Below are 22,766 nucleotides of genomic sequence, written 5' to 3'. Positions count from 1 at the left end.
AAAGACATGCCTGGTGTCCTGGACTCTTTTGTGGTTTCTTAGGCGTTACATCCTTAGTTGTCTGGTTTTCCCTCTTCTGAGGGATCAGGAAGGAGGCTGCTTGCAGAGACTAGTCTTTTTTTTTCTTTTATGTTTGACAAAGTCTGGCATCATTTGATGAAGTGAGCTCTTGCTCATGAAAGCCATGTATTTATTCGATTCAGTTACTCTGTAAAGTGCAGCTCTACCCTGCCTTTTGCCTGACATTAAACAGTAACTTGTGATGAAAATGCAGAGGCAGTAACGCGTCACAAAATCACAGAAATGTGGTAACTAACGGAGGAACTGTTCTGTTCAGGTAGGTAAACTTGTAAAGTTGGGGGAAAAATATGTATCCGTCATTCCATCCAGGCTCCTGTGCAGTTTTTATGAGATGCATGAATCACAGTGTTGCTGACAGTTACAAAGGAAATAATATCCAACTGGAATGACTGATCCTTTGAAAAATCAGTTTATTGCTGACAAATTTGGAATAGGTTATAATCAGATTTTATCAGTGCAATTAAACATCTGATGCTCTGAGTTTAACACCATATATATACATTCTGTAAAACACTGGAGCTGTTTCCAGAGGGAATAGAGCCACATTTGTTCTGACAAGAGTTCCATACTAAATAGCCAAAAAAGAAGCATGATTAGAAATATTCAGGAGTGGAGAAGAAATGATTGTGAAAGCAAAATAAGTTATCCTGTTGTGATGCAGGGAGCGAGCAATTTTGTTCATCCTTGTGGGAATTTTCCTATGTAACACTTCACAAACCATTAAGAATGAAGATGTACTAACTGAGCAGTCATCACAATCACTGTGCAGAGGTAAATGATTTTTAATGCTAATGCAGAAATCGGAGATTACCTCCAAGGTCAGACAAACTGCAAGTGCTGCAAATCAGTTAGTGACCAGGTGCCACATAAATTGTCACAAACCCCTTAACATGTGAGAACTTGTTACAAGAGAAGTCTATCTGCAGCTGCAAGTTACCGGTCTGGCGGGGTGTGAATTCATAATAAATCATTGATTGCTCCTTCGGCGCTAGTCCTGCCACACTGAAAAAAACACAAAGAAAGGAAACTAGTGAGTTCAGGGGCACTCCCCTCCCCAGCATACATAACAGGAGGGGCCCGAGGAAAAGTGGATGCTCAAGACCTGTGTGGATCAGGAAGCATGTTGCTACACACATTTATAAATGGATAGATGAACGAGGGGAGCTGCCGCATGTTCTGTCATTGCATGGCGTGCAGAGTTGCTAGCTATCTAAGTTTGAGACCTGTTGATTTGAGACCACAGGATGAGCCGAATCTCATATTTAGACACTTATTTATCTGGCACTTTTCTCACTGATGTCCCTTCCAGCACCTACACTGTCTCCTGGCTGCAGAAGTAAGGTTTGTTTTTCTTTTCCTCCTGGGCTGCACGGGTAGCTCAGAAGCAGGGCTCTCCAGGGCCCGCCACTGGAGTGCGATGATGTTCTAGATGTTCCAGTGTTTGAAGGTGCCACAAACTGGGACGGCTCTGAGAGTTCTCACGGGTGGCAAAGCCGGGTCAGCTCGGGGTACAATGCACTTCAACCCCGGTAAGACATGTACACTGAGCTTGTGGAAGAGGAATCCACAAGGAGCCCGCGCACCGCAAAAACATAATTAAGAAGGCATTAGTCCAACATGCTTTGAAAGGGACTTATTCTTTGCTAGCTTTCCCTCTCCAAATATTAAATATTTATGCTGATGAAGTCTAGAGCACCTCTTCTTGTTTGTACTGGGAGGAGGGAAGCATTGGCAGCATCTTACACTGCAAGAAACAGTGAAGTCCAAAATCCTATCTGAGTAGCTCTCATGTATCTAAAAATAGAATTGCAAATCTCAGCTTTAGGTGCAGACCACAGAAGCAAAAAGCTCTTGAACTGATGCACCTACTCTCCCCAGAGTTTCATCATTCTTCTTTTCTTTAACCTTCTTTAACACGTTGCAGACTCGATGCCACATTTGAGTTGTAAATGCGACATCCTGAGACTTGCAGTTTCATGGTTAGAACATTTCCATTTCGAGTCTTGCTCAGGGGGAAACCATTCCAGTCTCACTACTGGTCTTATTAGAAGCACCAAGCAGATGCTGCTGCTTTACTTACTTTATCTTGACCTGCTGATTCATCAGCGTTGCCAGCAGCACACAGTTCTCCACAGGCTCCGGGAGAGGGTTGGTATACCAGATCTCCAGGTTAACTGCTCTGTTCACCACAATCTGGGAAGGAACCTAAGCAGGACAGAAACATTTGAGTCCATCATCGTTCTGGTGCCCTCGCCATCTCCCCACCTGCCCTTGCAGGGCTGTTGCCTATGAACAGCCAAAGGTGTTAACCTTCTCAGGAAGGTGCCTGGCACTCTCTCTGGTCAGACAGAAGCAGTGCTATGGGTACAGTGTCACTTCCCTTCAGAGGCTGGAGTATTCTAGGTAGGAACAACTGAATTTAGCTCCTGGTTGATGTGCATCTCCCTCCTCTCTTTCCTTACACTGAATTTGAATTAGCTGTGCCATTCAGGGAAATCATATACATGTTGAAGAACTGAATCTTGGACCTATTCAGACATGTCTTGAGAGAGGGAGTTAGCCATGTTAGTCTGAACTCGGGCAGAAAGCAGGGTACGGTGGCACCCTAGGGACCCACTTGCACAGAAAGGCATATGCTTCCATAGGCAATAGGTTGTCTGTAAGGTGCCACCCTGTCCTGCCTTCTGTCAGACATTAGTCTGCCTCTTCTTTAATTTGCTGCCTGATTGTCCTGGAATGCAATGCAGAAAAAAATACTTTTGCTGGGGAATAAGCAGGCAAAGCCATTTAAATTGGCCATAATGAAATGACCATCAGGGTCCCAGGCCTGTATTTCAGGCCAGGGCATGATCATTTGAGAGGAACCAGAACACTAACTCCAATAAGGATGGAATTGAAAAAAGATAACTAATCCCAGACGGAAGATGGGGTGGCACTTGATATGGAAGGTGGGGGAAGTGTCATTGCTCTTTTGCAGAAGAGACTTGGTCCCTTTACTGCAGAAGAGAACAGAGATTTGGGCGAATGTTCATAAGTAGCTCCTGACTTTTGCATTCTTTGACATGTCTCAAAGTTTCTAAAGCTGGGCAAACAGAACTCAGGAGCTGCCTCTGAAAATTTGGCCTGATTTGCCTCACTTTCTCACAGAAGTCCCATCCTCTAGCCCAGGGCTGTCCCTGGACTCCCACCCCCACCCCCATTGCTCTGGCTGCAGCAGTAGCTGGGGTCTATGGGTTCCCCCTCCCTCATCTGGCTTCTGCCCCTTGCCCCTGCCACAAAGAGCAGGGAAGGGTGGTGCAGGTTGTGGTGCCAGGGGAGCCCGTGGTGCAGAGGGAGAGCTTGGAGCTGGGGAGCTAAGGGTGAGGTCGGGACGTTCATGGGGTTGGGGGACACACGCACAGCGTGCAGCCCAGTGAATCCGGGGCTCACATTGGCATGACCCATTTGGCTTGTGGCCCCTGGTTGCTTAAAAGTTGGACAGCCCTGGTCTAGGCCAGCTCTTTGCCATGTTTCCTAGTGGCACATCAGAATGACCCAGCTTGGGATGGAGGTGCACCAGTGCTGGGACCTGGCTGCAGCACAGCAAGGGCAAAGCCCTCTGCTGCTGAGGCCCCCCACCATCTCCATGGGCCAGATCTGGTCTGCAGGCCTAGGCTGCTGGACCCTGCTCTAGCCTGAACTCCATCTGTAGGCTTCTCTGAGGAGGGCTCTTGTATTTGCTGCTTTCCATTCAAGGCAACGCGGAAACCTCTCTTACCTTGATAATGATTTTGGGATTCTCTAACATGATTGTCTTCTCCACCAGAAACTTCACCCCTGGCATGTTCATGACTTCACACAACCCGGTGACCAGGATCCTCTTGTCATCGGTCAGGTGCTTTCCATACCGGGAGTAAGGGAACTTTAGTAGAATATGCTTTTCTGGAATTCAAACATATTTGGAAAGTCTCAGACTCCAGTAATGTCCCAGATATCCCCCAAGTGACTAACCAAGTCTGTCTTTTTTGTACCATTTGTTTACCAGGCCGGATGGGTTTTCTTGCTGGCCAGCCCCTTCTCTTCATCACTGATAGTCATTGCCTAGCGTCTTGCAGTTTGGGACAAAACCTGCTCTTTTGTTGTGCAAACCCTTTGTTCTTCTATATAGGGAGTCTTGCTGAAACCCAACCAGAATTTGTCTCTGCATGTAGTATTGTCCATCCCAAGACTCTTACTTGGCCTATTGTAAGAAGTTTGGCCTATTCCCTCTTTGTTTTATATCAGTTGGCAGCCCGAAGGATTGGGCTGGATGTTACAAGAGCAGTCCAGCCCTCCAGTCATTGCTTCTTTCCCTACAGTTCTTCTGTTTATTGAAAAACAATAGTTGCTCACTCTACAGCCTGTTAGGATGGAAAAATATAATCTTTTTCCTGTTTTATTAACCCAAGTGCTCTTAAGGAGGTTGACCTGTAGTTCTGATGCACCTTTTACTGCATTCTAATTTGTTCCTACTGCATATGTGCCCTTTTCTGTTAAATTTACTGCAGATCCTTGCTGGCTGAGAGAGGACACGGACCAGGCGGGGAACATTTTCCTTCTCCTTTAGCCCAGAGCGCAGCATTTCTGTACGTGTCAGGCAGGTTGTAGGGCAGGAGGAAGCCATTATGATAATCTAGCCAGACAACCTGCATGGCAAAGGGAATCCCCTGCATTTAATTCTTGTTTGAAATAGGACAGGAAAAAACACCCAATACTGGTTTTACATAGATGTAAAAATTGCCAGCAGTGGAGGACCCTAGTTAAGGGTGCATGAGCAGATTTTTGTTCCCAAAGTCAGAAACTGAGAAAGGTAGGGTTCAAAGGGACCTCTGGAGGTCACATCTAGTGTAACCCTCAGCCTGAGGCAGGATCATCCCTATCCAAACCATCCTACACAAGCCATTGTCTAACCTCTTATTATTCAAGATCATTTTACAAGGCTGACAGACGGGCTGTATTCCAGGAGGAGCCAGCCTTGTTCACACCTGTGCCAGAAACTGGCCCTGCACTCTCCCCACGTGTCGCTCTGATCCCCTTCCCCTGCCTGATCTATTGCTCTGTTTTCTACTCCTAGCCCTGTGCTCCCTGCCCAGCTTGCTGCTCTGTTTTCTGCTCCCTGATCTATGTGTCACTGATGCCTGCCTGTCCCTGAGCTGCTGCATGCCATGCAGAGGCTGCCTGTGCCACTTGTGGCACACATGCCACAGACTGACTGACTCTGATATATTCAATGTATTTTCTTCCCATCCATTTGACCATAAGCATGTTCTTAATCTGTCAGTTTAAGAGCATAGTTTTGTGAGCTGTTGAGTCATATGAAGAATTACCTGCGTTAGCGCCGAGTTCAACAGAGGCGGTTTCCTGCAGGATCTCTGCCACTGTTCTCCTGGTGTACAGGATACTTGATGCACTCATGTTCACCTTAACAGACTTGTGTTCGGAGGACAAGTTGTTGAGAATTAAAATTAGGCTGATGTCGTGTCCGAGCACTGGGGGTTCAACCAGCTTGAATCTCCCAGCGATGCCAGGATTCCTAGCTGCATCTGTGGATCTTTCATTAAGAACCTCTGGGCGTCTCTCTGTGGTGTTTGATCCAAATATCTTGTTCCATGCCTTCCTATACACTTGTCTTTCCTCAGGAGAGCCTGGTTGAAAGGGAAAGGTGTAAAACTCATGATTTATTTTTTTTTCTTCAGTACACGGTCCTTGCCACTCTGAAAATTCAGCTTATGTGTAGTTTGAAATGTTCACAGGATGAACAGTACTTCATTAGAACAAATAGCGTGTAACTGTATTACGCCAGAGCCATCATGGAGGACCCCCCACCACAGGCACACATTTCTGATAATATTATGTATGAGATGATGCTGTTTCTATCCAGTTTTGATTCTCAAAAACGTTAATTCTCAACAATTTTAGTTCTCAAAAAGCAGAGTAGTTTCATGGCTGGTCCCTGGGGTGCTGTTGCTTTCCCCGGTGGCTCCCGCTGTTGGAAAGGTATAAGGTTTACCTCGGTGGAGAGTTTGTGATGGATGGCATAGATGGCTTGGGAATCTAGACCAGAGTGGGGCTCACTCTGACCCTCTGAAAACCTATGCTGATACTCGCTGCTGTTGATAGTAGTGTCTAGAAGCCTCCGTCAGGAGCAGGTTCCTGTTGTACTACAAGCACCCTGCTAGACACTGAGACCCAGCAGAGATGTAACCATGAGGCTGGGCACCCGGGGCAGCTGCCGTGCACAGGGCTGCTTCTGGTTGCCACTGCACTCTGAAACCACAATTTGTGATTATGCTGCTGTGGCAGCAGCTGTGTCGTGTCCAGTTTTGGGCCAAGAGGGATGCGGAGACTCTTGAGATGGTCCAGAGGAGGCCACTCGTATGGTCAGAGGACTGCAGGCAAGGCCCTACAAGGAGAGACCGAGGGCCCTGGATCTCTTCAGCCTCCGCAAGAAAAGGCTGAGAGGTGATCTTGTGGCTGCCTATAAATTCATCGGGGGAGGACAGCAGAGAATAGGAAATGCTCTATTTACTAGGGCAGCCCCTGGAGTCGCTAGGAACAATGGCAACAAATTGACAGAGAGCAGGTTTAGGTTGGACGTTAGAAAGGACTTCTTCACAGTCAGGGTGGCCAGAATCTGGAACGGGCTTCCCGGGGCCTGGGGGTCTTCAAGAGGAGACTGGACAAGCACCTGGCTGGGGTCGTCTGACCCCACCGCGCTTTCCTGCCCAGGGCAGGGGGTTGCACTCGATGACCTACCGAGGTCCCTTCCGACCCCGTCATCTACAAATCTATGAAATAAGTTTGGGGGTAACCCTGGGATACAGGCATGGCTGTGCATGTGGTTACAGTTGGAGTCAGTGTTAATGCATTGTTCACTTCTTTTAGAATATGAATAAACATCACTTGACTCCCACTACTGTTTCTGTACCCAGCTGTGAGGACAGAAGTCGGCCAAATGGAAATGTGTGCACATAGGAGTTGAGGGGACTGGGCAAATGATGGTGTGGAGTCAGAGTAGCAAGGAGTGGGGACATGAGCCAGTGGCCACTGGTAGTCAGACAGAGAGAGTATGAAAGCATCCCTCTTTGAAGTGGGGTAGGCTAGGCTGTCTGCGCAGGAAGGGTAAGGCACTCGGCGGGGGTCTGAGCTGTTCAGGAGAGGGAGAAGCAGGGTTAGCAGAGAGGAGCTGGCCTTTATACTGTGGTGGTAACTGGGGAGCTGCAAACTGGCGTTTCGTCTTCTCATGTGACAGAGGTCGGTATGTCAAATACGTGCCTGTTTTGAAATGAACCCATGACATTTTCCCATTTGTAAAGCAGAAAGACTGAAAAGATGGAAACATGCAGAGTGCAGGTCCATGGGAACCTTCAGCATTTCAGCACACGGCTGCCCTGGGAGGACCAGGTTTGTGACGCCAGCCAATGGCAAAGGTGTGAACTTGGCTGGTGGACACAGTCAGTTCCCTTGGTGCTATGAAGAAGACCCCAATTTCTGTTTGCAGCATGGGGTGGGGAGGGGACTTAGTGCCAGGACATTAGTAGTATCTCCTGCAATAGATTTTTTTTATTCTGTTTTACAGGTGGTTTTAACTACTCTTTTGTTTGTGTAGTAAAATGTTCTGTATGACACTATAATACTGTGTATTGCAGAATATGGGCCATTACATTTCCTGCTGAGAATTCATGCAATATGAGTAGGGCATCCACATTTTATGAAAAGAAACTGCAAATGATACTGCCAGAAACAGAAGCGTTCAAGCCAAGGAGGCAACCAGTTACTGAGAACCCAATAGGAAATGAATTGTGATAGAGAATTTTCCTTTACCTTCCGGGTATTTGTAGTTGTTAGTGACATCCACACGGGCATTGCTGCCCACAGCCTTGGTGCTAATAGACCTGCCAAATACCTCAGTATCACAATAAACTCGTTTCTTAGTTCCATCACCGTAGACGATCCACCGGTTGCTATCAGCATTCACCTCCGAAAACACAAATAAGGTGTCATAGCTCAAGTCTACATCGCCTTGTTTGACAGCTACAACAGAGGCAGGACCGCACTGAAATATCCCTAGGATATGAAGAAAAAGCAGCAATCGTATGAGGCACTAGCAGCCTTGGCAACGGGATGCTTTCTCCTAAGAGGAAATGTTATTGTTACCTTTGCTTGGCTCTTGCGGAGTCGAATCTAGGACCTGCCATCCGTTGTACGATGATCCCAGGTCTGTCCGAATGAACCAGCCTTCGTTCCAGACATGGTAATCCCTGAAGGTGAAAACAAGGGGCAGTTCAAAGGAAGAACAGGATCCCAGGCAATCAGTGTAATTCTGGGGTTGTACGTGTTTCCTTTGTCAGAACAAGGATGAAGAGATGCTTGGAAGGACTAGCTGAGAGGCCATGTAGAGCCTCTGTACCAGTCCACAAAGTCCCCTTTAAAGAGAGGCGCTGGGTGCAGCTGTCTTGCTGAGGCTCAGCCCTTTAAGAAGGAGCAAACTGGGAGAAAGAAGAGCAGTCCTATGCCTGTGGAGACTGTGCAGAGGCAGGACGGAAAGGGTGGCTCTCAGCTAAGGAACCCAGAAAAGCCTGGGACCAGAAGGAGCTGAGGAGACACGCGGGGAGAAGGGTGCATGTGGTCGTCGGAGGTAAGACCCAGGGAAAGGACGGCTGGCTGTAGAGGAGGTGTGTGGGACACAGAGCCCTGGGAAGGGTGGGAGATGACAGCAAGGGAACACTTACAGAGTCAGAACAGGAGGGTTGAGAGTGACCTCGGGAGGACGCATCAAGTCCAACCCCTGCTTAAGGCACTGTTAGGGACTGGCTTTGATCAGAGGCCTGGGGCTGGGTGCTGCCAGGAATAAAAGCTGGGAGGAGAAGGACCCTCTGCCACCCCCTTCAATCCTGCATGTGCAAGGTCAGGAGCCAGCTGGCTTTGATGTGGGCAAAAGGGCCACGGGCTGCAGCCATGGAGGGCAAATGTGGGAACCTGATTTTGGAGTTGTTGGGGCTGGCAGTGCTGGGGGCAAGCCAACCACTGCTCCCGGGCAGCGCTGCTGCATGTGAGAGCAGCGGGAGTGGATTGCTGCAGGGAAAGGACCGATTTGGGGTGCGATTGCCACCTCTGGGCTCAGGCCATGCCATGGGGAGTGGAGCAGGAGCCCCACATCAGATGTGTGCAGGGAACCCCACTGGGACCCTGATGTCATATTCACCACGAAGAGTCTTTGCCGATCTGGAGGCTCCTCCCATAAGGGTCGTAGTATTTATCCACGCTCAGGTTTCTGTCCGAATCGTGGGCAGAATTGAAGTTGGTGATGAGGCGGTTAGGGATCCCCAGGCACCGCAGGGCTGAAACACAAACACACATGCAGGTGCTGAGGCTTGCTGGCTGCCCTGAACCACCGACTGCGCTGTTGCTTGGCTTCTCCCCCACCAGCGGCACTAGGCGCCGTTTCAGTTGCGATGCTCTGGTCCCTGGCAGACACTGAGTTGCTTCCAGATCCCTGTAAGTGGTGGAGGCTGTAGGACACCTCCTTCCCCACCGAGTTCTTTGCCCCTAGGACGTACCTGTACACATCACGCCTGCAAAAACCCAGCACTGGCCGTACTGCACAGGGCGATAATTGTCTTGAAGCCATTTATGGAGGATGACTACGCTGCCTTCCCATCTGGATGGATTCTCATATTCAGTGAAATTTCCCTGCCAGTTCCCCAGCAGCACCCCGTTATCATTGTCATTCCCATTGATCTACAATATGAAAGAGAACACACACAAAAGCAAGTCCTGCATGAGGCACTGTTGCACATTTCCAGTCCCATTGCTTGGGACACGGCTGGTCCCGCAGGGATTTACTTGTCGTACAGCAGCTAATGCTTTCTGCTTGTAGACGTGTCTTAAATCAAGAGCAAACAGCCTGTTTCTTACCATAGAACTGAGCACCCGACCCACGTATTTTGGGTCTCCTCTGCGGGCTACATCGGCGGCTGGGTTCTGGCGGTAGTAGAGGCTCAGATCCAGCATGGTAAGGCAGATGTTTAGAATGCGATCTTGAAACTGTAACCAGAAAAGCAAAGCAGATGAGGAGAGAATTGATTTCACCATCTTAATTGGAGGATAAACTCTCTCACACCTCCCTATTTCTTAAAAATCCCACTGGAGTAGCATACAGTGACTGTAGGCCTACAAATGTGGCTGCAGCGCAGTACATACAGCTGTTGTGTGGGTTACGTGAGTGATGTGCGAACTGAAGCAGATGGCTGAGTGACCATGTGTGAGGATTATATGGGATTACTATGACATAACTGAAACAGGCCAAGATCACTTCACTTGGGGCATAACTGTTGGTTGCAGGGCAAGGGATGCACCAGCAATGAATTCAGTACAGTCTAACTGTGTTGTGCTGGAGGTAGTTCCCAAGCAAGGCAGATTACTATGCTTTTATTTGCTTTATGGTACCTCTTAGGGGCTAGAGTCACAGATCAGGGCCAGGCTCTGTAAAAACATGCAACAAAGAAAATCTTTTCTCTGGTGAGGTTAATTGTAAGCCAACTGGTAAAACAAGCAGATCATACTGGCTTGGAAGATACCTGCCCTGGTCCCAGGAGAAATGCTACAGCCTTGATTCTGCAGGTTCTGTATGGTGTTGTACTGCAGGGAGTGCAAGGTTTTAAGCTAGCAGTACAAACAAGAGCTGAGACTGTCCTTGATTTCAGCCTGTAGGTAATCCTTATAGCTGAGCAGAAGGCTTCATTCCCCTGTACACCAGCTGACTTAGTCTCTCAGGACAGAGGGTAAAAAAGAGAGAGGGTGTGAGGGAAGAATGGATGTCTGAGGAGAAAAATGGTTTGCTGATAAGGTGCATCCCTGTGCACATCCTCTCAAGCCTTGTTGCTGCTTACGCAGGAGTCTGAGTGCTCTCACAAGTGTCCCACCTACTGCAGCAATGAACAGTGTAATTCTGTTCTGTGACACGAAGGCTTAAGTCCTGGCCAATCAAGTAACTCTCAGCTTTTAAATAAGTACCCTGACTCTCTACACGGTGTCCTAGGGAAGGAGCTGCACACGTCAGGGTCAAGTGGGGAGAAGGAATGAAATGGGAGATAACACCGAGGTGGTCAGATGCATTCCTTACAGCTTACCTGCCCATAGTACCATCCTCTTGCTTGAATGTACTTTGCATTTCCCACAAAGATGATTCCATTTTCATTCAGAGTATATTCCTGTCTCTCACCTTCATCAGCCATGTGGACTTCATCATCTGAAAGTCCAGTTAAATGTGCTGTTATGCTTACAAGAGAGGACACGAATACAACCTTTAGCCAAAAGTGTGGCTGCCTCTTGGTGTCTCTGGGTAGGTAGGTTGGTTAACTGACAGGACACTTCTTATTGCTATAGCTCTATGAGCTTGTGCAGTTCATTGTGAGCACTTTGTACAGCATGCAATCTGAGGAGAGATTAATAACAACTACCACGTACTTGGTATTGTACGTAGGCTTTTTTTCCCCAATCTCTGTAGTACCTGCTGTACTTTTACTAAATTATTAGTTAATTAAAAAACCCCAAGTCCCTTGACACTCCCATTGACTTTTGTATAATGTGGTGGGTGCTCTCTGTGCATATCATCATCAGAGGAGGAGGAGGAGAGGAAGAGCTCAAGCTGGCTATTTTGATTCTTGTGCCTTATTGTAGAAGTTAGTATGGAAAAGATATTCTTTGAGGAGAGTTCAGCTGGTCTGATTCTTGGGTCAGGACTGTTCCTTACTGTACATTGCCTGGTCACCGTGCAGTCTATTTGAAAGGCCAAGCATTGGAGACCAACATCTGCTTGTTACAGGCTTGGCTTCCTGGATGTTGGTATCAAGTTATAAAGCTGTACGTGATGTGAGCCTCCAATCCTTCTCAGCACTGATGATGCCTCACAACTTTCTCCATCATCACATTTGGCCAGGCCCTCCTAATTTTTGGGCCAACTTCATTAATGAAAGCATTAAAGATGGTCTTGAGACCAGTCCTTGAAGAACTCCAGTAGTAACCGCCCTCCACCTCAAGCCTTCCTTGTTCAGTGGTGCCCATCGTTGCCTACTCTCGGGCAGCTTCTCATTTACTGTACACTTCTTGTATTAGTCCCTGTCTTTTCCGTCGTCACTAGTAATTTCCCAGGTGACTCTGAAGCAAATGCTTTACTGAAGTCCACATAGTTTAAAGCTGCTGAATTTCCTTTGTCCAAAAAATAAGTTTTCTACTTCTATCTTATGCTGTTACTTGCTGGATTGGTATTGCTTAGCCAGAAGTAGAAACTGCTCCTTTGTCAGCATCCAGGGGTTATTACACAAGGTAGGATGTTGGCAAGTAGCACTCCTACTGCCGGGCTACCTACTGGGTTCCTCCCAGTCCCTACATCCTTGGACACACCTCACTTGGGAACTGCTCTTCCAAATCCCAGACTTTAAACTGGGATGACAGGAAGAGTTAGAACCACATTCATTTCTCTCCCCTTCTTTCAGTAGTCATAAAGTAACAAAACCAGCTCTTCTGGTGCCAGGGCTGTGCCCGTGCCCCAGCTCCAGCGCTGCCAAACTCTCATTCTCTGCCTGACTTTGGGAGCCTATACACGTGCTCTGATGTGTTCTGAGTAGAACGTGTCGGAGCGGACTTGATTAACCGCTGCAGCATGGCGTGGATAAGCCCCCGTGGGTTTAAAAATGGCCACTGGGGCTCTTTAACTACAGCTTGTCGAATGACCTTTAGTTAAAACGACCCACACTCATTTCTAAGTGGGGGGGGGGGGGGGGGGCTTAATACATGTAATGCTGTGGTGTTTTTTAATTAAAGAGGCTCCCCGGGAGCCACTCTAATTATCCCCTCCCCTACTCCCAAGCACATGTTTCTATTGGTGCAAACGTTACCTGAGCACATAGCCCGTACAGCACCTGAAAGGCTCTTTCCCCAGGAAAGCCTGTGTATATACTGCCGGTGTGTCCTAATTGTTGCTCCATAATTATCACGCTTCCTTTCAACACATCTGGAATAATTAGCAGGTCTTTTGATCTCGGCTCTTGACCCATGCGTTAGGGGTGGCCTTTGACGCAGATCCATAACAAATTATATGGCGGTTGCTGTATAGTCAAGCAAGGAAGCTGTTGCTGATTATGCAGCCACTTGTCCCCTCCCTTCATGCAGAACATTTAGTGGCACAGCTGAGTAGAGAATAGGTTTCTTAAAATTAGAAGCCCAAACCATCCTGAAACTTCAGAACTCTATTTTCTCTTTCTTGTGAGACCTGAACTCAGGGATTTGCAATTCACTCTGCAAAATGGAGTGACTGCAGAGGGGAAAAGTGAGAGAAGTATACTCCTAGCCCTCTTGACCCCACCTTGAAAGTTCCCCATCGCCTTCACACCGTGTCCCCCTGCTGCGCCTGTGGGAAGTCCAGCTGGCTCGGGCTTCACCCCTGCCAGCATCCGCTGAGAGACGGGAAGTGCTGGGCCTTTCCCTTGATGCAGGAACGAACAAAGGTTTCATCTCCTACAGGAAACCACAGTGCCTTTAAAATATGGTCTCCTTGGGCCCCCAAAACTCCCTGTGTTTTCTGCTGAATACTTTGGTGGCACAGCCGGTATTTGTCACTGACACAGAGGCTGGATCTTTTTTATCAGTAAAAATGTGTTTCTTTAAAAAGTGAAATTGAACCAAGAACCGACTTTGCTGTCCGTGGGCAGGGCAGGGCAGGGCTGGTGCGTTGAGCCCACCAAGCATGTCATGCAAACCGATAGATATAGCACAGCTGCTGTCTTCGAGAGCAAGCAGCGTCATTCTTACCTGGGCACCACGGGTTGAAGAGCAGCACAAACTGTCCCAGGAACCTGGAGGAGACCTGGTTCCCACAGGTGATCTGGAGGCTGAGGTTGTAACGGCCAATGGCAGCATTGGCTGGACTGCACAGCGTAAAGTTTGTGTAGTTGGATTCGCTGGGTCCTTGGCTTGCACTCCAGCCACTGGCTCCCGCTGAAGAGACGTTAAAGACGGCCCTGGTACGACTCCCTTCTGAAGGGGACGGTCCTGGCAGAGAGAACGGGAACAGTGATGTTTATATGAATGAGGACGGTTCCTTCACGGGCCACAGAACGTGGTGCTGAAATTGATCTTGTGCCGAAAGCCTGCTCACCAGGGAGGACTAGAGACACGTGACGGGAGCGAGGGGCTGATGCATCTCGGGGCAGGGGAAGTGGGGGACTATATATAGGAAAAGATGGTTGCTCCAGGAGCAAAATAGGTTGGGGTGCCCAGGGAGTTACCAGTTTCGCTGATGAATGCTAGGGAGTCCCCAGACTGCTGTGGCCTGTTGAAGTATAAGGTGATGGTGAAGCCCTGTCCTCTCCTCACGATCAGTTGTTTGTGGGCATATCTATTTGTGCGGTGGGCGCTGGTGTTGGCTGAAGGTTGCCAGCTGATGTGCGTCGGTGTTAGAGCTGTAAAGGGAGAAGAGAGAGATGAAAGAGCAACGAGTAATATAATTTTTCCAAAGACAGAAGCTATTTGCTGGGCAGGAGCACAGGTTTTGCAGCTGGAAGAAGCTTGGACTGAAGCAAGACTCTTGGTATCTTGACCAGTAGTCAGTGATGACCTAAAGAGTTTATCCTATTGGATTCTGCTAGTATCCCTGTGTCATGTGGCTGAAGTATTATTTTATTGCTGTTTTACCAGCAGCAATTATTATTATTGCTGTTTTACTACCACTCTTGGATACTACAGTTGTTAGTAATGGCAGGTAGATGCCATTTCAGGGTTGGCAGCAGAAGTCACTGTAGAAACGAATCCCTAAAGTTCTGCAGGCTAGAAGTGATGTGATCCAAGTTCATAAATGGACCATTTCTGTATAAAATAGAAACAGTATACTCATTGCGGGGGTTTTTCCTTCCTGTCCTTGCCAACATTCCCATCCTGTTGCCTTGCCTGCGGTAGGGAAAGAGGTATAGTCAGACTGTGGCTGGTCCGACACGAGCGAGAGCGGGGTTAGAGGGTTCAAAGGGGGAGCGAGGAGGGTTTTGCTGAAGGCAGACACTTTGACAAAGCAAATCGGCACCTGTCCCAAAGGGCAGTTTGGCCCCTGGTATGTTGTATTGAATGCTGGGGATTCCTGCTGGGTCAGCTACCAGGCATCTGGAGGTTTCTCCTTGTAAGCAAGCCCATTCATACACCCTCCCTCAAGAGGGGCTGTGACTTAGAAGCTGCAGTGACTCTGGACTTTTATAACACGCAGTCTACCAGCTTTCTGGCATTTGGAGACGTGTGTCAGTCTCAGCACTGCAGTTTAATTATCTTGGATATCTCTGTGCCCCTTGTGCATGAGTTACGTAGCTTGTGCACAGCATCATGCTGGTGATGGTGGTAGAGTACAACAGTCTGTCCCTGGGAGCTCTGGGTAGACACGCATAAGACTGCACAGAGCAGAGCAGGTTTATTTAGCCCGTGCACAGAATTAGCTGGGTCTGCACAGGAGAGGTAGGTTTGGGTCCTCCCAGCCCTACCCTTTTGGAGAGGCTAGTCCTGCTGCTGTTGATGCTCGTATCCTATAAGCTGTCCAACTTCACAGTGACTGAGGGCCACAGGCCCCACAGGCTACTTGCCTCCTCCCTCCCCCACCCACTGTACTGCTTGTGTGGGCTGGCACCCCCCCCCCCCCCCACACACACCCCACCCCCCTTTTTTCTGAGCTTTCCTTTCTCTGATCAGCGGATGCATTCCCCTCCCAAAGGCGTGGTTCACTGTTGCCCCTCAGTGCGAATACTGCGCTAGTGTAAAGTACATACAGATTAACTGTGACTCCAGCATTACACACCTTCTCCCTTCCGTACAAGATTAGCCAAGGAGCAGGGTAACAGGGGGTTGGGACGCTACTTTCTTCAGGCACTTTATGTGGTCGACATTGACCTCCATTTAAAATGGTAGTGTAAAAATGGTGATGCAGCTGTGATGGTCCAGAGATTGTGAGAAGCAAGGATTTCTTAGGGTGATATCTTTTATCGGACCAGTTGTATAGTTGGGATGCAGTTAAACAAGCTTTCAAATGCAAGACACTCTTCAACAGACATGAAGATATCACTCTGAAAATCCTTTCTCCTCCATTAAAATGGAAGTGACCCTGGGGTAGTTAGCCTGGAAGGAAGCCTTAGCCTCTCTGAAGCCCTATGTCTAGAAACATTTGAAAGGAACAGTGGGATTTATGGAGTCCTCTGCCCTAGGTGAATTTCATCCTTTAAGTACATTTTCTGCTGCTGAAAACTGAGACATCGATTTGAAAGACTCAGTTATCAGTAACAGTAAAAGCATTACAAGTGCAGTGCACATATAAATCACAACAGAAAACACCCCTCTAAAATAAGCAGTTAACACAGACCCTTCCAGCATATGCCTCTTAAGAAAACACTCGCAAGGAAAGCATGAATGTGCTGATGGGCGCCCAAAACTCACCTTCCATCCTTTCTCAGTTCCTGTGAATTATGTTCCTTCTCCTTTATTCTTCAGGGCCAGGCAATCCACATTAGTAATAAAGATCTGGTCTGGTTGTAGTTGCCAGCTGAAGGTCAAGAGAGATGGAAGTGATGCTTGGTAGTTGTTTTTGATACTTATATACCTTTAATGAATTAACCAGTTCCCATAATAAATGACTGTCCAAAGCCAATTTTCCAGCTCATCATGGGTGTAACTGTGGGAGGACAGGCTCAGCTTGTTTACTTGGAGGAAATACATTCTTGGGAATGCCCATGGCAAACAGGACTTCCTACAAGGATTCCTAATTATGTCATAACTCACCTTTAAGGATGAGGAAATAGGGAGTCGGGGGAGCCTGAACCATATGGAGGTATGGGGCACTTCCCGCTCTCATAACTTCCTGTTGGTCCAGAGTCATTCCTGCTTCAGTTTAGCAGCTCTGTTTGCAAACCCCGCCAACCCTTTTTCAATTGCATCCTGAATTTTCACACAGGGTAAGTTTCAAAATGCTTTCTGTCCTGTTCCTGCAATCGTTCCTTACTGAAGAGTTAAGGAAAAAGGTTTCTGGTATTTAGTTTCATAAAGTAAAAACTAGGAAGAAACTGATCTCCAGTTCCATTCATTATTTGTTCTAAGGGGTAGTTTTGTGACCAGCACAGATGCTCTGGAAGGAGACTCCGGCAGTTTTCAGTAATCTGCCTGTTCCAGTATCTTCCCAGTGGAGAACGGCCCCTCGGGGAAGCTGCTAGCTCCACCCTTCGGAGCAGGCGCTTCACCCTGACGATGCAGGGCCGTACTCGGAGAATGCGGGTCCCATTTGAGCGAAGGAGACAACAGGAGATATCTAAAGTTGTGAGGTGGGTTTGGGGGTTAATATACCAAGGAATGGAGGGGTTGTTTTTATTTTCTGGTTAGTTCACCAGTTGTTTAACCATTTGATCAATAAAGATCATTCCTGGCAGCTGCTGTTTGAGACTCCATCTCATGCTCCAGAAGAGCCCCCTGCTTGTGCAGCATTCATTGCAGCCTGGCGTGGTCCTCAGGAAGAGGAACATAGAGCATATTCCAGTCTGGCAGCGTGGGATCTGTTGTGCCCTTCTGTATTTCCCCTACAGTCTGCTATCCAGTTCTTCCTTCCCCAGTGAGGGAGGGGGCAGGCCCTTCGTTCTCTGAACTCCCTCTCCCTTGAGCTCTCTATTGCTACACACACAGTTCATTGAGGGCATATTTTTTCCTACCTTTGATTCATCTTTCTTGATCTCCACAAAGCCACAAACTCCAGTGTTACCTGACCCCCATGCCCAGACCTAATGACAAATGGCATTGGGCAGTTCTTACCTTCCACCGCTCACGATGCAGAGATTGCTTCGGGCATTGCAAATGACTCATTCTGGAACATTACTCTTATTTCTTTCTCACTTGCTATTCACATGATTCGCACACAGTTTTTCTGCCTCAGCTGCGGCTGCCTCATTGACTGTTGTAGGACACCCAGTCACCAAAAAGCTTTCAAAGAGAAATGGCCCCATTCAGAGAGAGCCAGCCTGCACGTCCATCACTCGCCGTTCTGAAGCAGCAGTAGTCTCTGCAATCCCTCTGGCACAGTACTGTTTGCCTATTTGCAGAACTCATTAAGTTGTAGGCGGTTTCCCTAGCTCATTTCTACCCACTCCTTGTCCAGATAGATTCAGGATGTTTTGTTCCTGTACTCCTCCAGCTCTGGGGCCCTGAAGCTGCTGTCCAATGTACCTTTTTCCTTCGGTAATCCAAAGACTTTCACCACATTTGCTGTAGATATCCCTCCCCACCCCACCATTCATCTCTCTTCTGTGTAAATGTTATCACTCTCTAATGATGTTCCTGAATGAGAATAAGATGCTAATGTAAAGCGCTAGATTGCAATTGGTTCCTGCCTGGCTATTCCTACATTCTTTGCTTCTTTGTACGAGGCAAGCGTTTTTTGGGGTGATACCTTTTATTGGACCAACTGCATGGCTGGAATGAAGTTACAACATCACTCAAACACCAGCTGTGTATACATGGCTAGCTAGGCAAGTCACCACCTGCTTGTTTACAATTTTCTGTTTCGCAACTCCGTGTTGCTGCCTCCTGTGTCTCGTAAGTGTGTCAGATAAACTGAGTCAGGCAACATCTCTTCCTTTTGCCTTCTCCTTCCTGCATGTTAAACTGCCTTGAATAGGTCCTGCTAGTCCTGGCTCCTGGAAGTTCATCATACTGCTACCAAAGAGATGTATCTGGAGTGGAGAGAAACAAATCAGGAGAGTCTCTTTTGTATAACAAGAGTTCTAACTCTCCTCCACAAATAACCACATCCTTCCAGTATCAATCTCTTCCGTGCCCCCCACCCCTTTTTAAATTGTTCTTGTTACTGAGCATATCTCTTAGTAGTGTCTGCATCATCCCCCACCTTTCCAGTTTTCTTCCTGGCCACCTCATCTGTCTAGGGATTTGTATTGCCATCATTGCTGTGGCATCTTTGGGTGATAGTAAGATTAGGCACATTTGTTCTGTACTTTTGTCATTTATTTCTATGTATATTGCACTGGGAATTTCCTGGGACATGTTCCACAAGCTGCATGCTGCACTTAGGTATTCAGGCTCAAAATGTCCTGGGCCAGGCTCTTCATTATGTAATGAACAGCCAGGAACATTTGGCTGATCATTTTTCTCAAGGACAGAAAATGTATGATGTGTGATGCCTTTGTTAATATCTTGCACTGCTATATAATGTTCTCAAATCATTTTACAGCCCTCATGTAATTAGTGTTCATGATACCCTAGGGAGGTAGAGAAGTATTACCGGTATGTAATATATACAGAACAAAGAAATAGGGACACACATTGTGCCAAGGGCGTGCGTGGACTCTGTAGCAGAGCTAGGAATGAAGCCAAGGCCTTTTGCCTTCCAGTCCTGTGCTTTTTAATGAAGACTATTATTCCTTTTGTGCTTGTTGCTTGGGAAGCATTATAATATGTTTGAAACGTTGGTCTCTGTATTAATGCTTCTCCTCCATAACTATTCTATACACAAATTGGACATCTGTTCTCTCCAGTGGTGCCGCCTCTGTTCCATTTGGCTTGCTTTCAATGCCACTCCAGACCCCCTTGATTTAATTTACTCTTCAGGTGTCTACACCCTTGTCCTCAAAAACATATCCAAATTGGACCTCATGTTTGTAGCCTGCTAGGTTCCCCTAAAGGGAAAAGGAAGATGGTGCAGCTTCCACAATGAATGATGCTGAATCCATGTGACCTTTCAGTGCCCTAATTGTAGTGTTTTTAATTAAACACATCATTTATTCACTTACTAGAAGTGTTCAGCATCCACCTTTTCTGCTGCTAGCAACTCCCAGGACTCCTGATTGCAGCTTTATAGAAAACACGATCCTCCCGGTTGTGCTTGTGCAACTTAATTGGCTTCAGTGGAGAGTCTCTTGGCTTTCCTCAGTGTAGGAGAAGAGTCTGGCTCAAAACCTCCATGCCTCCCTCAGATCCTGATGTTCTGATTGCCAGTGGGTCTCTGACTGCTGTTCGCCCAGTAGATATAAATGTTTCCAAAGAAGGAAAGAGCCCTGCTGTCACACACTCAAGGAGTCATCTCATAGGTCATTTGCGCACTGCTTAGTGTCTGTAGCGGTTCCTGGAACACTGCTTTTCCCTTCTGTTTCCATGCAAACGAGCATGTTAGCACAGAGTTAAAGTCATTAAAAGCTAGCATAAAGGACATCTACCATTACATATGCTATTTAGCAACAAACATGAAAGACATGCATGTCAACTACTAAAATTAATTATGCTATTTCACCCCAAGCTTAACACGCCCTTTATTAAAACACACCCTGTATTGGAATTTTTATTGTGCGCAACAGCTGAACAGCATTCAAGCTACGTTATGACCTCCTCTCCTGAATTTCTTTCATGCCTAGCACTGACGTGATTCCCGATAGGGGACTGAAATGTCTCTATTATGTGTCAGAGCTCTGTGCTGAGCTTGGAGCTGATGAGTATCTGTATCCTTCCCTGTCATTGCAGTGGCAGGGCATTGGTAATATCCTTGATTTAGAGGCTTCAGAACCCTTTCTCCCAAATTCTCCAAGTAGTTGTGGAGGAAGGTGAGAGAGCAGAGGGGAAGAGAAGCACACTTGTTCCTCCCTCCTCCAGCTGGAGGCAGGAGCAACTGCATCATGAGGAAATGCCTCTCCTCACCCTCTGCTAAGCAGCAGATGTCTCCAGGTGAAAGCCTGTGACCACTTAGCCCATTGTGCCAACTTCTTCCCCTCTCCAGCTAGCCTTCCAGTCTGAAAATTGTCCCAGAAGTCTCAGCTGCACATGCTTTTCCATCTTCTCATCACTTAGGACCAGATCCCAGTCGCTCTCAAAGGTGTCTACATGGGATTTGGGTGGAATTAGACTCCTAAACCACAAAAATTACTCCAGATCAACCCTCTTCCAAGGGCCACAAACTGCCTAGATGACAGTATTTTGGCCTGGAATGTTCTCTAGGAGCATGGACCTGGACTTCTGAGTGTGGCCAGAAGTAATGGGGCAAAGCACCCCAGGGGGAAACCAGGAACAAGGGTCATAGACTCCAAAAGAAGGTATCAGACTGGATATAAGGAAAATCTTTTTCACCATTCGTGTGATCAAACTCTGGAATAGGCTCCCAGCGGGGGTGGTGCAGGCACCAACCCTGGAGATCTTCAGAAGGAGACTGGACGTGCACCTTGCTGGTTGTTTGACCCCCACAGTCTTTCCTGCCTGGAGCAGGAGGCTGGACCTGATGATCTCACGAGGTCCCTTCCAGCCCTAAACTTCTGTGAATCTGTAAGTCAGTTTGAGCAGCTTGGTGCTCAGCTGCTGCCTGAACTCTGCCATGAACTGGATGAGAGCAGGGAGGTTCCCAGAGTCCACCCATGTCCCTGATCTGTTAGCCAGGCATGCTCAGCATATGCTTGCCACCAGAAGCATGGAGTTTAGTATAAAGTGGACAGCCCTGGCCACTCACAAATGTGCCTGGCAGGGGTAGTGCTGCTGCTGCCCACCTTGTGCACGGTAGTGCAAAAATGCTGGGGCACTTGCTGAGGAAGTGGGGAAGGAAAATTTGAGACCCTCCTCCACCTGAGAGGGTTCAGATCCACATCTCTGGCTTTGCTCTGCTCCATGCTCTAGAACAGGCTGGCTGGGGCAAGAACTGTTGTGCGTCCCCCTCCCCTCAACCTTCTTTAAAGAAGCCTTTCCAGTATTTGAAAACTGCTGCCATGTCCCTGCTAATCTCCTTTAATTCAAGTGTATCAGGGCCAGGTCTCTTCACCTTTCCTTGTACAGCTTGCCTTCCAAACCCCTGATCTTCTTTGTTGTCTTTGGAACGGAACCTCTCCAAATTCTCCATGCACGTCCTCCTTAATGTGGAGCGCAGAACTGCACACAAGTCTCTAGTTGGAGTCCAACCAGAGCCCAGTACGGTGGTACTATTGTGCCCTATGTTTTACACCTAATAATCTTGTTGATGTATCCCCATTGCATTTGCTTTTTTAATGACTATCTTATTGCTGACTCAATAGGTAGGAAGAGGCTGCTGTTGCTAGTGTTGGCTGATTTTTGTCAGGCAAGGAGCACTGTACATTGGTTAAGTTATAAATCTGAATATCAGAGTTCATCAGCCACCCATCTTAAATTAAAATCAGCTCAGTCAGTATTAATTTGCCCAGATGCGATATTGAGCAGGCAGCAGCTCTTTGTTTCTTGGGAAGCATTATAGTATGTTTGAATGATTGGAAATATTTTTTTTAAAGTTGTGGATGCACCTTAACAGTGGATTCCTAAGGCTGTTCACCCAGCAGTGACACTGCATATATGACACAGATGTGGTTGCCAAAAGTTTGGCAGCTGATAAGATACCAGAAATGGACATAACTTGGATGTGCACCCAGACAGTGCTATGAGAGATGAGCATGAGACTGATTCGGGGGGTTCAGTCTGCAAGGTAGCTGCCATGTTGGGCTTTTTGTGATGGTGACTCTCCTTGCGTTTCAGTAATGTCCTGAACTCCTGTGCACGGTTGTTGGCATCTAGTGACCAAAGCAGGGACAGGAGAGTGACATGAGGCTGGAAGCAGGGTTGGAGATAGTTCAGGGAAAGGAAGGTGAGTGGAGGTTCCCAGG

At 47.6% G+C, this 22,766-nt stretch overlaps 1 protein-coding gene across 1 annotated transcript; it reads right to left on the bottom strand.

Moving 5' to 3' along the window:
• Positions 1-474: 474 nt before the first annotated feature.
• On the bottom strand, positions 475-18,363 carry LOC102564446 (protein-glutamine gamma-glutamyltransferase 6). Its single transcript, XM_014604274.3, has 14 exons — positions 17,923-18,363; positions 16,564-16,669; positions 14,388-14,561; positions 13,912-14,151; positions 11,232-11,350; positions 10,018-10,146; positions 9,660-9,840; positions 9,305-9,440; positions 8,257-8,360; positions 7,924-8,166; positions 5,427-5,744; positions 3,839-4,002; positions 2,162-2,286; positions 475-1,083 (listed from the first exon to the last, which is right to left on the bottom strand). Exons 2-14 carry the CDS (start codon positions 16,568-16,570, stop codon positions 930-932), a joined length of 2,094 nt encoding a protein of 697 aa, XP_014459760.1. The 5' UTR covers positions 16,571-16,669; positions 17,923-18,363; the 3' UTR covers positions 475-929.
• Positions 18,364-22,766: the final 4,403 nt, after the last annotated feature.

This window comes from Alligator mississippiensis, chromosome 9, assembly GCF_030867095.1.
Source record: "Alligator mississippiensis isolate rAllMis1 chromosome 9, rAllMis1, whole genome shotgun sequence".
NCBI classification, from domain to species: Eukaryota; Metazoa; Chordata; order Crocodylia; family Alligatoridae; genus Alligator; species Alligator mississippiensis.
Note: the sequence above shows the minus strand (reverse complement) of the source record. Positions and strands in the feature narration are given on the sequence as shown.